Below are 16,013 nucleotides of genomic sequence, written 5' to 3'. Positions count from 1 at the left end.
GGATATATAATACCAGGGAGACATAATAAACAGCTATGATTGCTATAGTCTCATGCGGCTCTGTTTCCTTGATGACATCACAGTACGTATTGGTCCTCTCAACTAATTGCTACTATGATGCTTTTTAATTAGAGGACTTGAGAGAGACGAACAGAATTTTCCCAAATGGCAATTCAGTGATAAAGGTACACAGATGAAATTAACCAGGAAATGCACCATCAAGGTTCAGTGGTAAAGTTAAGTCTTGCTGTGTTGTACAGGCAATATACTATGGTACACATTTGTTAAAAATGTGTTGCACTTAATAGGAAAGGGGAATTGAAAAGACTACTTGTATTTAGTGTAACTGAATTAACATTGCAAAACATACTTAATTATCTTCCTTTTTATGTAACACACTTTGCATGTGGAAAGAAAGTCTGTTAAAACTTCAACAATTCTTTGCAAAACATTTGATTTCTTTTTTTTTGGTGCTGAAAGGCAGTCATGTAGATAGCTGGTGCATAGAACCGTGAACAAAAGTGAGAGGGAGGAAGGCAAAATTTTGCTCCAGAACAGCAGGATAAACTCTGCGCTTTTGATTGCATAATAGTTTGCTATCTTTGTGAATCAGACAATCAAGGAGTGAGTTGACTATTTGGATTTCAACCTGTGGTTAGAGAGAAATGTTGATTTTAAACCCCAGGTCTGTACTACTGAGGCTAAGCCCTTTTGCCTCTGTACTGCTGAACTTCAAATTGATGTGCCAGAAAATGCCATACTTAAATAGTACCAGTATGCCAAAGAAGTTTTATAATTTTTTTTTTCTTTAACCTCATGACAAAGTTAATGTAGGATATGATAAATATAAAGCTAAAATAGTTGGCAGGATGGAGTCAAACAAAAGGCTTTATGTCATGTGCTCCATGAACCAAGCGTCTCTCTTTAAGAAATGGGGTTATGTGTTGCCATTTAATAGATAGTTTCTCATTTGGTTCCTTGGTTCACGTTTTGAACAAGCATGGTCTTCCTCAGGGTTGTGGTAACCTGTCAAACAAACTTGTTTCTTAATCCTTCTACTAGTTTGTCACATGCCATTTTTGTCCCCTCAAAATTAGATTCAGAATATCTTGTTAAGATGGTGGCTGAACAGTTTAATTCATTAAATTATACTTTTAAGTTTTTAGCATTTAAATAACAGAGGAAAAATATGACTTAACTTTTTGCTAGTGCTCTGTGTAAGCTGTACTTATTTACCTAACGTTTTGTTCAATGCGTTTCCCCAAGCTTTTCATTCTTCAAGCATTTTTTGTATATTCCCGCTTGAGGTGGGTGGTCTACATACAACTCAAATAATGACATTCAAATTGACAGCACCCATCAGAGCACTTGCGTATCTCACCCTTTTGCTACTTGACGCATGGTTTCTGAATATTCTGAGGGCGAGGCTGTAAAAGATAAGTGCAGGTTTTCAGTTTACCCCATAGTAGTACGGAAAAATGGCAGGGACTCTGATTTGATAACTGGGGACTAAGAATTGCATTTTAATTCTTACTCCCCATTTTTCCTTCACATTTGGAAAACACCTGCATCACTTTTAATGACAAACAGTATTCATTCACTGTAGACAGGTAGATTTTTAGAGTTAGTATACAGTGGATGTGTTGTTAAGTTCAAGACCCTTTCTCTTTCCAATTTCTTCCTCCCTTTTCTTGTTCAGGGACCTCTCCCACAAGAGCCTGTTGAGACCTGTTCTCTCCCTCTATCAGCAGGTGCTATAGAGGAGGTACTAAGGAGTTTCAGAGGAAAAGTGTTTTACTCAAGGTACTTAAAATTAAAACACAAATTGGACCTCGGGATATTTTAATTCATTCATTAAGAAAAAATTTAGTTCTTCATATTTTCCCTGGCTTCCCTCATGTTTCCCCTTCCTTTCAACCCAGGACAGATTTTGCAACTTTCTGTTTGAGTGATAATTGTTTCCACATCTCCATAAGACCATTTCACTACAAATATCCATGTTTTTACACAGATGGAGGATCTTTTCCAATGCAGGGTTCTGTTGTCCAGTCTTTCCGCTTTCCCTCAAGTGTTTACAAAATGCCTATCAGATACAGCACACTTACAGGGAAAACAAGATTTTAATCTACTTTTATTTGGTCAAAACTTGATAAGAAAGGATCTATTTACAGCCATGTTCCACCTGTATTTCCTGTTTGACAGGCTAAGTGTCCCACTGAAAAGTTGCAAATGAGAGATTCCATACACAGAAAAAACTTTAGTAATTTTTGCCAGAAAAAGCTGCATAAATGTATGGTCAGCTATAACTCCTTTACAGCAGTTTACAGAGCAGATCTATCTTTTTTCTCATGGTAAAGTTAAAGGCTTCAGCTCTGTGTAGAGCCTTACATACAGCTTAAAATGAGGTGTCTGCAATGCTAATTAGCAAAAATTATAAACTCACGTCAGACAGTTTTGAAAAATGTTCATTTAAAAAAAAGTTATTCCTGGTATGTGCTGTACTTACAGTGCTGTGGAGGACTAACCATTGTTCCTATGATTGTCATCTAAGATGCATCCAACCTGGTCTGGGGGTCTCCTTTAACCATGAGGAGTTCATGTTTCCTGGATTTCTATTTTTTTTTTTTTTTTTTTTTTAAATGCACATGGGTGTTTTGGAGTTGGGAGCCATCTCCTGGGCTGCCAGTCTTCCCTTTTTTAACTGGAGTCCCCAAGTATTCAGGGAAAAGTAGAATAGCATCTTATTATATTACTAGGACTCCTAAATAACTGGAGTGTATTACAAGAAGCAATAGCAAATTACTTTGATTGGATTCAGTTGCATCCCATCTATGATCCATTCTTATATAAGTCAGCAGAAGCTGTAGATGGCAGTAGCACACTGAGTTTAAATGTTTGATACTGAGTGGTAGCTTCAAAGCAGCAGACTAATTTTATTTTACATTTACAGAGAAATGTCTGCTGTCATAAGATAAAACATCACAGTATTAATAACGTTTATGGAGCTGCACCATTGGTGTGTTTTATGTTGGGTTTTTAAAATGCATCCCAACATACGGGGAATTTTTAAAATGTTGAAATTACTTGGGAACAAATGCTTTCCAGCTGCTTCCTGTAACATAAATTCTACTGTTGTTTCAAAGTACGTTCTTTGAGAGCATAAACTTTAACACACACATTTTAAAATGCTGTATGAAAGTGAGCGAGTTGCATAATTAGTTTAAATTTCCTAATTAAGATATTTCCTAATTAAGATTCAGGTAAGTAGTTCTATGCACTTGTGAAAATCTCCCCCAAGTGACTTAGGAGCTCAAGTCTCATGGTTTAATAGCCCTCCACCCCTAGGCTGCTAAGTGAAAAGTGTATTGAAATTGATTTGTATAAATGTGTAGATTATCCTGTGAGTGTAAAATCTGTAAGGATCTGCAATTTACCTTGTTTTTCATTGGATTCATTAGGACTCAGCTGACTGGGTGTTTGGACAGATTTTACATGGCATTTTTACAAAATACACCACCATTTTATTTCCATTTTAAATTGTCTCCATTTTATGGAGTGTAATGCATAGTTTTCTTTGTTGCAGTCCACAAGAATTGGAATGTCAGTGAATGCAATACGCAAGCAAAGTACAGATGAAGAAGTTACATCTTTAGCAAAGTCTCTCATCAAATCATGGAAGAAGTTATTAGGTATGAATACCTTTTTTGTAATCTTCTTTCTACTTCTTGCCTATTAATTTTCCAGGGATTATAAAATATTGTCTTTTTCCCCCCACATTTAAGACTCACCCTTTCTTTAGCATTGAATTATTTTTTTTCTTGCAGCACACATTATATTTTTCCCATTGCCATTTATCTTTACATTACTCCTTCAGGCCCAAATTCAATGTAGTTTCATTGTGCATAAGACCAGAGCAGGAGGAGATATACCTATGATTTGACTCATTTGTGTTAAACAGTTTTTCTGCCTGCTGCCAGGCCAGAGTTTATTCATTTCAGCATTAAAATGTCCTGACTCTTGCCTGTATTGCTATTTGAAGTCCTCACTGTCTTTGAAGTCCTTATACTCGGACACAGAGCTAGGGTAAAAGGCTTTTTACGCTCTGGTCATGGGGTACTGGGAAGGAAAATAGAAAATCAAACACCTAACTTTTTGTTAAGTTATTTAATAGCATGTGTCTCGCCTTGTAGGAAGAACATTAAAATCTAAATAATTTTACATGGGCTTGCCTCTAGTAGAATTAAAGACATTTATTTTGGAGCATTTTCTTTATCAGGTAACTTTTGCACAGTAGGATTACATTGAATTCTATGTGGTTGTAAACATGAAGCTCATGAATAATTAATATTTGGGACATTACTGTTTACTCGTATAACTTCTGTGCCTCTTGCTTCATTTCCTGTTCAAACAAAATCAAGATTAGGAGTTTTCTCTCTGTAGCTTAAACTCTTAAAATACTGTAACCTCTACTTTCTGTTCTACAGAAATTACAAGAACTGCTGAATTGATAGAAGCCTATTCAGTCTAGAAAAGTATACTAAATATCAGCAATCATCCAGGTCAGCTAGCTATTCATTTCAGGGGAGTTCTAATTTTATCATATCTTATTCTCTTCTAAAATGTTGTAGAAAATGTTGTGTTTGGTATGTATTTTGTATGTGTTGCGCACAATTTGTGGCAATATTCTATAGTAGCAAGTTGCCTGTCAAGCATGCTGGGGGGAGTGGGGTGGGAGGGATGGAGCCTCGTGTCCACCCCCACACCTGGGCCCATTTCCTCCCCCCCCTCCACTTGGGGTTCAGACCTGCTCCCCTCTTCCCCCTCTGCATCAGGCCTGGGCCCACTCCTCCCTCTCCCCTGGCCGCATTGGGTCTGGGCCCCCTCCCCTCCTGCCACCACTTGGGGTCTGGGCCCACTCCACCTGCCGTCGCCGCTACTTCAAGGGTGCACGGCTAGTAGGGTGCAAGGCCATCCACCCCCTTGCTCTGTCCTATCATAGCGGTGCTCCACCACTGCCTCCTGTCCGGAACTCTCTTGGAGTCCTCTGATTGGCTGTTTCAGACAACCAGTCAGAGTGTGACTAAAGCGTTACTGACAGACAGACTAAGGCTTTTATAATATTAGAATTTCTTTTTATACATGTGCATTTGCTTAGCTAAACCATAAAAGAAGGTACAATGCTTGGTTAGAAGCCAGCATGCAGCAGCGCACGGTGAAACACCTCTTACAGTAGTCAAATGATTTGTTTTGTTATTTTGAAGGAATGTACTTTTGCTGATCATTTGAGCTGATACCAATGGTAAAAAAAAAAAAAAAGAGATGAAAACGAAATGTCTGTGTATGTGTGAACATCTCTATTTTAATATAGAACATTGATGAAGGCAGGCAGCCTTTATTTTAGTAGATATAAATGATAGAACAAAGAGACACTTACTGGAGGAAGAAAAATCTCTAAGAATACAGGAGGCATAGTGCTTTAAGAAATAACTTCCCCTCCTCTCAACCTCCCCATTACAAACTGGCTATTTATTAAACTGCAGCTTATGTATTGAAATAAACATCTGAATGACTTAGCTACACATATGTGTGTGTTGTGGTCAGATAATATATGCCACATAAAAAAAAAAGGCAGGAAGAGAGTTCATTAATATGCCCTATGCTCCCTACATTTTGAATGTGTACGTTTGCAACTTGAATTGACACTGTGACATGGAGCAAGGTATTCTTTTGGCACAAAATGTTAATGTTGGAAAATCAGTCTACAGCAGCAGTTCCCAAACTCTGGCTGATTGCATACCACCAATTTAAAATGATGCTGCCTTCAGTACCACCAGCAAATGTTTATCATATAAAATAATTATAACAAATCTGTTAATGCATACCACTGACAGGTTGTCTGCAAGCCACTGGTTGTACCCATACCACAGATTGGGATCCACTGATCTATAGTTTTACTTTCTAATTTCATGCAGGCAAATTATTTTGGCAAAACATTATTGAATATTGGGAGTGAAATATGAAATCCATTTTGTTTCTTGTTAAAAATGGAAATGCCCTGCTGTCCTGAAGCAAACAAATTAAATACATCTGTGGAAAAATGATGAGCTTATTACAACAAAATTAATTTACTGATGACTCTATACAAGTGAATAACACACTTGAATCCACAAGCTCTTTTTTCCCCCATTCAAGGCAGGTGGAGGGGTTAGTCTTGGATTCAACTACAAGATGAAGTGTGGAGCAGGATGCTGCTGTGGCTCTAATCCAAGCTCAGGGTCAGAGTTGGAGCTACAGCAGCCCATGCCCCCAACCCAGCTTACCCTCAGGTATGTCTCCCATCAAATTCTGGCAGGGGACATGGAGTGTAGGGTAGCTGTGGCCCAGTCCAGCCATGTGATAGTGGTGACATTGACAGGAGTTTTGGTATTTCAGAGCTTTAGCCAGTGTGATCCCTACTGTGTAGCTGGGCTGGGGCTACCCTGTGCCCTGTACCCCTGGCTGGAAAGGGGTTGGAACTGTGCTTGATGGTAAGAGGCTGTAGGGGGCAGAAGCTGCATTGGGCTGGTGGGGCTGCAGAGGCAGTGGTCTGCAGGCACTGCAGGGAGGGGCAGGCAGCTGCGGAGGTGGCAAGGGGCAGGGTTCAGGCTGCTTCAGCCCCCTCCCACACACACACCCTTCCTCCCTGTTATGCTGCTTTCTTTGCATCAGTAGTACTGGGGACAAATTTAAGACAACCTTCCAAAAGTTAGCTTCTCTACATGGAAAATTATAACACGCATCCATTTTCCTTGTATAGAACCTAGTTATTAGAGGGTCATCTTAAATTCAGGGTTGTCTTGGATTCAGGCAAATATAGTAACTACAGAATAATAATAATAGTTTTTGATTTAAGCTATCCTAGCTTTCTTTTCAGCATGATGTTCTTTATTCTTAAAACTTTCATTAGAACCAAACTTCTTGAAGAGTGATACAGTTTATAGGAATCCTGAAGACTTCTTACCTCCCCACCAAATGCAAATACATCATTAAAAAACTCTGAAGGAATTGCCATTTGTTTTCACTGGGATTTACCCCAGTATCGTGAAGCTGGAGACGCCTTGAAAAATAGTGAGCAGAAAAGTTTGGAAATGACTCCTACAAAATTGGATACACACATAAAAGTTATTTCCAAACTTTTCTTCTTAGCTTTTACATTATATTTGAGGAATGATTGCTAGTAAATAGGTATATCTCCCGTGTTAGTGAGACTGGAAAAAAATGTGAAAGGTCCTAGGTATATAGACTACAGTCTCTCTTTTTATAATTGATTTTTGAATGCCATGCAGCATAACTTTTTGTTCCTCAGCTTTTGTTTTAATAGTACTTTTGTTTCACAAGTTTGAGATCACTAAGTTAGGTGGTTTAGAGGACACACTCATCGGGGTTTCTCCAAGTTTCTAAGGGCACAAGAAGTCTCACAAGGCAGTCATGAACTGAAAAAATATACAAAAATATTGGGTATTGAATTAGAAGAAATGAGATGGTTTTAAAAAAAAAAGGATAATTGCCCTCTGTCTCCATAGTAAATATTCAGATGTAACTTGAAATGTCTGCTTTTGTAGTTGAGAGAGCAATTATCTTTTTTGAAGCTGTATCAGGACCATGTTTCTAAGTGATTCAAGACCCACTAAAAGTGAGCGGCATAGTTTGGTTTAAAGCTTGGGGAGGCATCTTGAAGATTATATCAAATAGAATTAGCTTCCAAAACAAGGCATGTTCCTTTAGATTCACCTTGGTTTGGCTTAGCCTACCTCTTCCATAGAAGGTGTTTGATTTATTTTTATTTATTTACTTACTTATTTTTTCCCTTTAGAATATATTGGGACCTATAAACAATTTTTTATTTTAGTAGGAATGGACTTGTTTGTACAATATGATTGAGTTCAGTAAAAAATATGGTGGCACAAAAGAAAAGTGAACAGATGTTACAGCCTTTTGCACCATAAATGCCTGAATTTGTAAAAGTGATCATACTAAGTAATAGTTTGTGCCACCCTTTTTGTGGCTGACATCAGTTAGATTATTATGTTTGCTCTCCAGCCACCTCTAGCGGGAGCTTCAGTGGCTTGATCCTGCATTTAGGAAATTTTAAAATGAATTCCATTGGAGTTCCCTCGAGAGTGCAGTGGGAAGAGGAATCTGACAAAGAACTTTGTTTTGTTTCATCATTAGTTTTCTGATTTGCACAGAAACTCAAACTTTAACAGCAGTCTGAAATATGGTGTTCTGTTTCAATTATGCTGTTTGTAGTATGTGTAAAAGGGTATGGATCAAAGATGACAGCAAAGACAGCAAATTATTAATCATACTGAGGCTTACCCTGAACTTCGATGAAACCAAGTTGTTCACGATGGCAGTGTTTGTACTTGGGGAAAGAAAAGACTTTTTTTTTCTTTATATTGTACTTGGCAGGTCATGTATGCTGTGCACGTTGAACTTCTTTTGAACGTTTAAGAAAGAAAAGGCATATCTATGGATTCTGAATCTCTTATTTTTAGGACATATCCAGCACCTGTATCTTGATGAGAACTACACCAGGGGTAGTTGAAATGTCTGTTCACCCCACTTCCTTGTAGGCAGTAAGTAGCTAGGTCAGTAGCTTTCAACCAGGGTGCCGTTGCACCTCTGGGTGCCATGAGACTCATTTTGAGTGTGCCGTGGCACTGATGGTGCTTGTGCCACCTCAGCCAGATGAAATTGCCCATTACCTCTGTTCGCAGCGGGCGTGTGCGTAGCCAGATCAGGAAGTGTCTGCTTGATGAACAGGTAGATCTGGCTCTGGTGAATGTTTTCCTAGTCTTGCCCCATACCTGCCTTTTGGAAACCAGAAGCACATGGGATGGTTCCACATGGCAGTGGCCCAGAGAGATAGCCAGTTGAGAACCACTGTTCTATGGTTTTATCTCCAGGCTACTGTACCGCTGCTGCTGAGGCCATGTGGAACTGTGCTGCAATCCCTGTTTCCAAGAGGTGGGTGCAGGGCTAGGCTGGAAGAACATCTACCAGAGTCTGATTCGGCTTCAGTGTTGTGAGCAGTTAATAAAAAGTGGGATTTCAGGGGCATTGGTACTTTCAGCTAATCATTAAATATCACTGATCTTGCTCTTGGTGTACTGTGCTATTGATGTGATCTCAGTTCTAAGAAAGGTATGATAACCAGGGATCCTGGTTTTCCCTGATTTAAAAAAAAAAAAATTGCAAATTCTCTGAGAACCGCCCCCAATCCATCATTAAAAGGCCCCCCCACAGCTCCCCCTGGCCCTGCTAGTGCACCTCATTCATCTGCTCCCTCCCCCCGGCCCTACCGGTGCCCCTCACTCCCCCAGCCATGCTGGAGGGAGCCCCCAGGTGCCAGTCCTTGCAGGTTCAGGGACCAAGGTCCTCAGCCCCCTGCTGCTGACAGAAGGCAGTGGCTGCTGCAGGAGAAGGAGCATGGAGCCAGCTCCCCTACCCTTGCTGCCTACCTGCTGCAGGCTTGGGCAGGAGTGGGGCCGGCTCCCGGCTGCAGCGCACAGTCCCGGGGGCAGAGGAAACCCGTACCCCCCAGATCTGTGTGGGGGACGGGTGCATGCTGCAGGCTCCTGCTCCCCACCCTGCTGCCCTCCCCTGGGGCCTCTACAGCACAGCGTGTGTGACTGGGTGCAGCACGACAGGGTACAGCGGGGCTGCGCAGGAAAGCTGCTGTGAGAGCAGCAGCACAGGGTTGCACCCCTCAAAGCAGCCCAGTGCACAGGAGGCATATCACTAGGGCAGTGCAGAACTCACAGCAGCAAGCAGCTTCTCTGCCTGGCCCCACTGTGCCCTGCCACACTAGGTTGCGCCTGCTGGGCTGCAGAGGCCCCAGGGGAGGGCAGCACAGCGGGAGCCCCCACGCATAGCCCATGACTGCCCTGCACACAGATCTGGGGGCCCCAAGCCCCCCAGCTGGGCAGCAGTTCCAGCCCTGCCCAGCTCCCTCCCTCCCTACAAGGGCCTCAATCCCCCTCTTCCCCCCTCCACTCCCACTTACCTGTTGGAGCTGCTCTTGGGCTGCCTGAGGCCATGTGCATGTAGATCAGGGGTGTGCAGTTACTTCAGGCGGAGGGCTGCTTACCTAGTTTTGGCAGGCTGTCGAGGGCTGCATGAGTAGCCCCACCCCTTGACAGGTGCCCCACCCCCTTGTCACCATCTGGGGACTGATGTCCCAGGGCCAGCACCGGTGGGGCAAAGCGGGGCACAGGGTGGCAGGGGTCTGTGGAGCTGAGCTGGGCTGCACCAGCAGGGAGAGGGAGGAGCTGGCCTGGCTTCGTAGAGCCCCTGCCAGCTCAGACTCTGCGCTCCTGCCACCCTGCTCTGGGCCCACCTGGCGCTGGCCCTGGGACACTGGTGCACACCATGTGCTCCCGCACCTGCTCACTCCCAGTGCCCCCCAGCTCTGTGGTACAGGTGGGGGGTAGCACACAGCCCCTGCCCACTGGCAGGGAAGAATCTGGTGCTGAGCACAGGGAAAAGCTGCCCCTCACCTGTGAGGGGCCACTTTTCCTATGCTCAGCACCAGCTTGTAACCCGCCCCGTTGCCAGCCTGGGCCCCGCTAGCTCTGGGCTTACCTGTCAGTGGCAGCAGCTGTGGGCCCCCTGCTTGCCACACTGGGCAATGTTGGCTGCTGCTGCCTGCCTGGAGCTCGCGTGCTGGGCAGCCCACAGGCAGTGGTGGCAAACACTACCTGGTGCTGCAAGCAGGGGGGCTGCAGTTACTGTTGCCATGCGCAGCCCCGATGGGCGAGCCCAGAGCTGGCATGGGGCCCAGGCTTGCCAGTGGGCCCGGCTTACAAGGCGGTGCTGAACATGGAGTGGGGGAAGCGGCCCCTCCCCTGCCCTTGGCCAGCACGCTGCACTGGGGCTGCCTGTGCTTGCTCCGGGGAGCCCCATGCGATCTGCAAGTGGCTGCAGCAGGGAGCACTGCCCATGGGGCGGGCGAGGGGCCACTTTCCTCCGTGCTGGGAAGGAGCCCAGGGTAAAGCTGAGTGTGGATGGGGAAAAGCAGCCCCTTGCCCACCCCGTGGCTGGTGCTCCCTGCTGCAGCCATTTGCAACCCGTGCAGGGCTGTCTGGAGCAGGCACAGGCAGCCCCAGGCAGGCTGCGAGTGGCTGCAGTGTGGGGCGCCAGGCATGGGGCGGGCGAGGGCCTCCTCCCCTCTCCCCCATTCAGCTTTTCATCAGGCTCCTTCCCTGCCTGGGGTCCCCCCCGCTCTTTCCCCCTTTCCAGTATGGGACAGCCATGTGCTCTCAGGCCAGACTCCCCTGGGGCTCCCAGCTGGGGAGATGGGGTTTGGCGGTCCCTGATGTTGTGGGAGCCCGCTGGGCTTCCCCTGGGTCCTACTGCCCTTGTTCCTGTCATTTTTGACAGGAACCAAGGACAGATAAATATTAATTTTCTAAATTTTTTAGGGGCCCTGCAGGCCGGCCCATGAACCATATTTTTCCCACCCCTGATGTAGATGCATGTGGTGCCCCCTGTCACACAGCCTTCCTCCTGCTACTTCCCAGGTGATTGCAAAACTGGAAAATTCACAGGTTTTTCTGGTAAAACAAGAAATCTGCATTTGCCTCCAGCAAAAGGTAAAATCCACTCTTTACTCCATTTTTACATGGGAAATGGAAAACCCAGATCGTTGCTGATTAGGGAGGTCTGCCTGCACCATCCCAGCGTTTTCCTCGAATGGCTGACCAAGGGGCAGGAGTGTTGCCAGACCCCAGCCCCCTGCTAGCATCCTGAGGCAAGGAGGGGTGTGCAGTGCATGCATCTGTTGATGATATGGAGCTTTTCAATCTCCCTTTCCCTGTTTCTTTATACTGTCCACAGCAAACTGACAGGCAAGCAAGTCAGCAGGGGGCTGATAACTGTTTTGCTGTTAAAGCGGTAAACAATAGCCTATCATTAGTTCAAACTCTGACTTTGGGCAGAGAGCTTGGACTTTGTTAGCGAGCTCTCATTCTGCTTGGGGGGCGGTCAAGGAAGGATTTGGCAAGGGACAGAACAGGAGATGGGGTGAGAGTCAACAGGATGACTGATATGTGCCAGCTGCTCGTGCATGTGTCCACAAGGATGCCATTTCAGGCAGAGGCAGTGAACTTGCATATATGTTGCAACTGGACTTCAGCCACCTGCTGCTGCAAAACAATTAGAGGTAAAAGCACCTACATTGAACACCTTCAAGAGTAAATTGGATGCTTATCTTGCTGGGATCCTATGACCCCAGCTGACTTCCTGCCCTTCAGGTGGGGGGCTGGACTCGATGATCTTCTGAGGTCCCCTTCCAGCCCTAATGTCTATGAAATATGAAATTAAACAGCTTAGCAGCTGACCTGTTGATTAGGTCCAAAAAGCCCTAAGCAGCCACTGTTCTGTCTGCCTGTCCCAGTGAAGTTGGAGATATGTACATACAGGTATCTCTCATCATTAGCTAGCATACCATATGCCTAGGGTCTGCGGGACTGGGATCTGTGCTGTGGGAGATGAGGGAGGGGGAGATTCTGCTACAGCTCCGGGAAGGGAGCCCTGCTGTGGAGCTGAGAGCCCCACCCAGCTCAGAAAGCATGCCGGGATGCTGGGGGAGTCTGGTTTATCTTAAACCAGCAACGGGTCCGGGACAGACATAGCATAAAACGATTTGAGCCCGGTCAGTTATGTCTGATGCTACATTCAACCAGGTTTATCACAAACCGGTTTCAGCCATTTTCAAACTGTTTATGTGTACTGGCCATCTGTTCTGCTACAGGTTTTAACCAATTTCTGACCACTTAAACCGGTATATGTGTAATGTCTGTCCCTAGCCACAAACTTCAGAACTGGGGGCCATAAAAAACATCTTTCAGCTATTCAACGAGTCTTCAAAATTGCAGGGGCAGCTTCATTGGTGTATTATACCACTTATCATTTAAGTCAGTCTATAGAGGATCATCATCTGCAAATACCAGGTTTAGGTTTCGGGACAGTGCTTTTTTTTAACCAGGTTTAAAGGATTGTTGAGTCCGGTGGTGTATAACTAGAAAAGAACACTAGAATTCTTCAATAAACACTTCTAGGCTCTTTAAGTACTGGGTTAGAGGTGTATGTTTTTGGATAATAAGAGATACTGCCATATGTTTTTACCCAGGATGTTTTAATGTTAAATACACAGGTCTCTTAAATGAACCCAATACAAAAGCTTAGTAGCTTATGAACTAGCAATTAGCTGCCTAAAAGCGAATACTTTATCACACTTAAATTGTAAATAGAAAGTCATAATACTAGCCACGTTGCACTTTAAGTGTTATGCAGAGGTATTCCACACACAAGAGTCTTATTGTACTTTGTTTTGAACCAGATAAACTCATGTTTAGGGTGCTTATCAGCTTTTCTCTATCAACTGGTTACCACTGCCCTCGTCCCCCTGAAAAACCCCATAACATTGTGGTAATAAATTCTAGTTCCTCAACTCCTTACTATTGAGAATGTTACTTACTGTTAAGGATACTGGTATCTCCATCTGCGATAAATATTGACTAGTATAAAGACTAACGATACAAAATAGTTTCCCAAAAGTGTTTTAATCCCCATTAATATTTCATCTTGGCGGGCAGAACCTGTTTGAATGGCTCAAGTTGCTTGTTTTTTCCAGTACTTTTGACAGTACTCTTTTACACTATCCTTATACTTACTTTAAATTCAAAAAGCCGTAAGTAGAAAGAAAATCTTTTCATAATGTGGCCTAGATTCCCAAAGAAGTACTAAAACTGTTTATAGGAAGAGAGTACCTCTGCATTGAAAGTGTAGAGGATGTATTGGGTATGACACAAAAGGCTTCCCTCTGTGTTGTGTCGAAGCATCTCTTACGGTTTGCCATTTATAAGGCATCCTTGTTGTAAGCTCTACGAAGCTGAGTCTCCTTCTTTATTTCCCATCACTAAGCACTATGTTCTCTGGGAAGTTTCCCAGCCCTTATGGTCAGAAGTCGCAGGGTTGTCAGTATGGCATCTTTTTCTCTGTGAATATGAGCTGCTGACAAATGGAATAACTTGTCTTATCTTTTCAGATCATTGCTTGTTAGTACTTGGAAAATAAAGTGTTAGGTGAAATAATAAAACATGGATTGAAGTATTAAATTTGCAACCACTCTAATTTTCTTGTTAGATTTTGTCTGTCCCCCTCTCCGTGCACCTTGTTTCAACAGCTTGTTCAAAAAATGTTCCCAGCTTGGTGGTAAATAGAAAAAAAGTAGTATTATACTTAAATTGTTAATATGATATTCACAACACAAAGCTGTTAGTGCTTCTTGGGGAATTTGTCATGGTTTCTAAATGACTATTTTTAGTTGTCAACAAACAAGTGCCTTGAGATTTTTTTTTTTTTCTTTTTACGTGGTTGTAATTGGAAAAGCCTATAATGAAGCTACTGATCAAGACCAGACACACTATTAGATATTAATGCATTCTGAATTTGATATCGAATAAATGAATAATGGTATATCAGTGCTGATCCTTTCCTTGGTTAAAATTAGAAAGGACTTCCCATTTAAAAGCAAGTTCCAGGGCTTTTAAGAATTGAACGATTCTGAAATAGTTAGTGGCTTGTTACACTAATAATTTTATTCCATTGCATTTCAGTAAATACCTTGTTGCTTGATAGGTGGAATACAGCTAGTTTCCATCCTGATTTTTGGATGAGATGATATGCATAAATATGTTTGTCAGAGATGCATGCTTAATCTTGTTTTTATGACACTTCATAATTTAAAAAGTAAACAATTTTGTTTTTGAAGAATATATTCAATGGCTTAAGTACTAAGAGAAGTTTGCAGCCCTTCTAGGTGCTTTCATTCTAATTTCTAAAGGTGACCTAAATATTTGGTTTGCAAAAATATTCCTAGCGGCTTTAACAGTAATAACATTTAAAAGAATACAGGTGTTGCCCCTCTTTAAAACTGTCTTACAATGGTCTGAAATATTTCATTTGTTGAGTGGCTTGTCTGTATTTCCTGACTTGATATTTATTTATTTTTTTTGCCTTGTCTCATAGTAAATATAATTGGCTTCATAGAAATGTCTTCCTCTTGTAGGCAGGGTGGGGGAAGGGGAAGCTGAAAGTAAAATTTACTCTCTTAGTTTTTGCTCTAGTTGTTATCAATTGTGTTTTCTTCTGTATTGGAACCTATTGAGGTGTGGAGAAGTTGAAACTAAAATGTTAGTTTATTCTTGGGATTTTTTAAACCTTTATTCTCAGGGTTAGGCTGCTCCTAAAATGTAACCCTTCTTCTTCAAAACCTCTGAAATTTGTTTACTCCACAGAGATCATTAAACAAGGAATTTTCCCAGATTTTCCTGCTTTGGTATTACTGTCTCAGTCAGTGGAATAACCAGGGTTCACACGAGCCAGAAATTTTAGTGTCATATTTCATGTAAAGAGGAAGTGCTTCCTATATAATTCACCTACTTTTTCAAATTCCTCACTTGCTATTTAAATTTTTCATGCTGTCTAAATTACCATATTTACTTGATTCTGAAATGAGGATTTGGGGGGGCCCTCTTAGAATCAAGTATGAGGGCGGTGGGGGGAGCAGATGGCTACTGTGACTTGGCCTCCAGTCCCTACCCAGGGTTGCGGTCATAGCCACAGCTGCTCCCTGCACCCCCTTGATGCCTCTGGACCCTGCCTCCTTCCACCTGCCACACAGCATTTGCTTTCCCACTTGCCCCTCTCCCCCTCCCCCCTGAACTTCCTTTTCTACATGTGGCTGCTCTGTAGGCTGGGCATGGGCCATGCTCAGTGCCTCAGGCTTTAATGGGGACAGAGCCTGCTGGTGTGGGGAGCAGAGGCTGCAGAATACATACAAGCTGCTTAACACTCATAACACCGTTTGCCCCCTTGCACCAGTGAGGGGTGACCCTCCCCAAAGTTAGGAAAATGGTAACTAATTCATACATTTTTTTTCCATGTATATAATCTTACTGGGGGGG

At 43.1% G+C, this 16,013-nt stretch overlaps 1 protein-coding gene across 1 annotated transcript in view; it reads left to right on the top strand.

Moving 5' to 3' along the window:
• Window positions 1-16,013, top strand: part of TCEA1 (transcription elongation factor A1) — a 40,081-nt gene that overhangs the window by 9,633 nt on the left and 14,435 nt on the right. The window contains exon 3 of the mRNA XM_019548087.1: window positions 3,584-3,689. Coding sequence (XP_019403632.1) covers window positions 3,584-3,689 — 106 coding nt within the window. The remainder of the gene's footprint in view (window positions 1-3,583; window positions 3,690-16,013) is intronic.

The sequence above is a fragment of the Crocodylus porosus genome, unplaced genomic scaffold (genome assembly GCF_001723895.1).
Source record: "Crocodylus porosus isolate Cpor-Errol unplaced genomic scaffold, CroPor_comp1, whole genome shotgun sequence".
NCBI lineage: Eukaryota > Metazoa > Chordata > Crocodylia > Crocodylidae > Crocodylus > Crocodylus porosus.
Note: the sequence above shows the minus strand (reverse complement) of the source record. Positions and strands in the feature narration are given on the sequence as shown.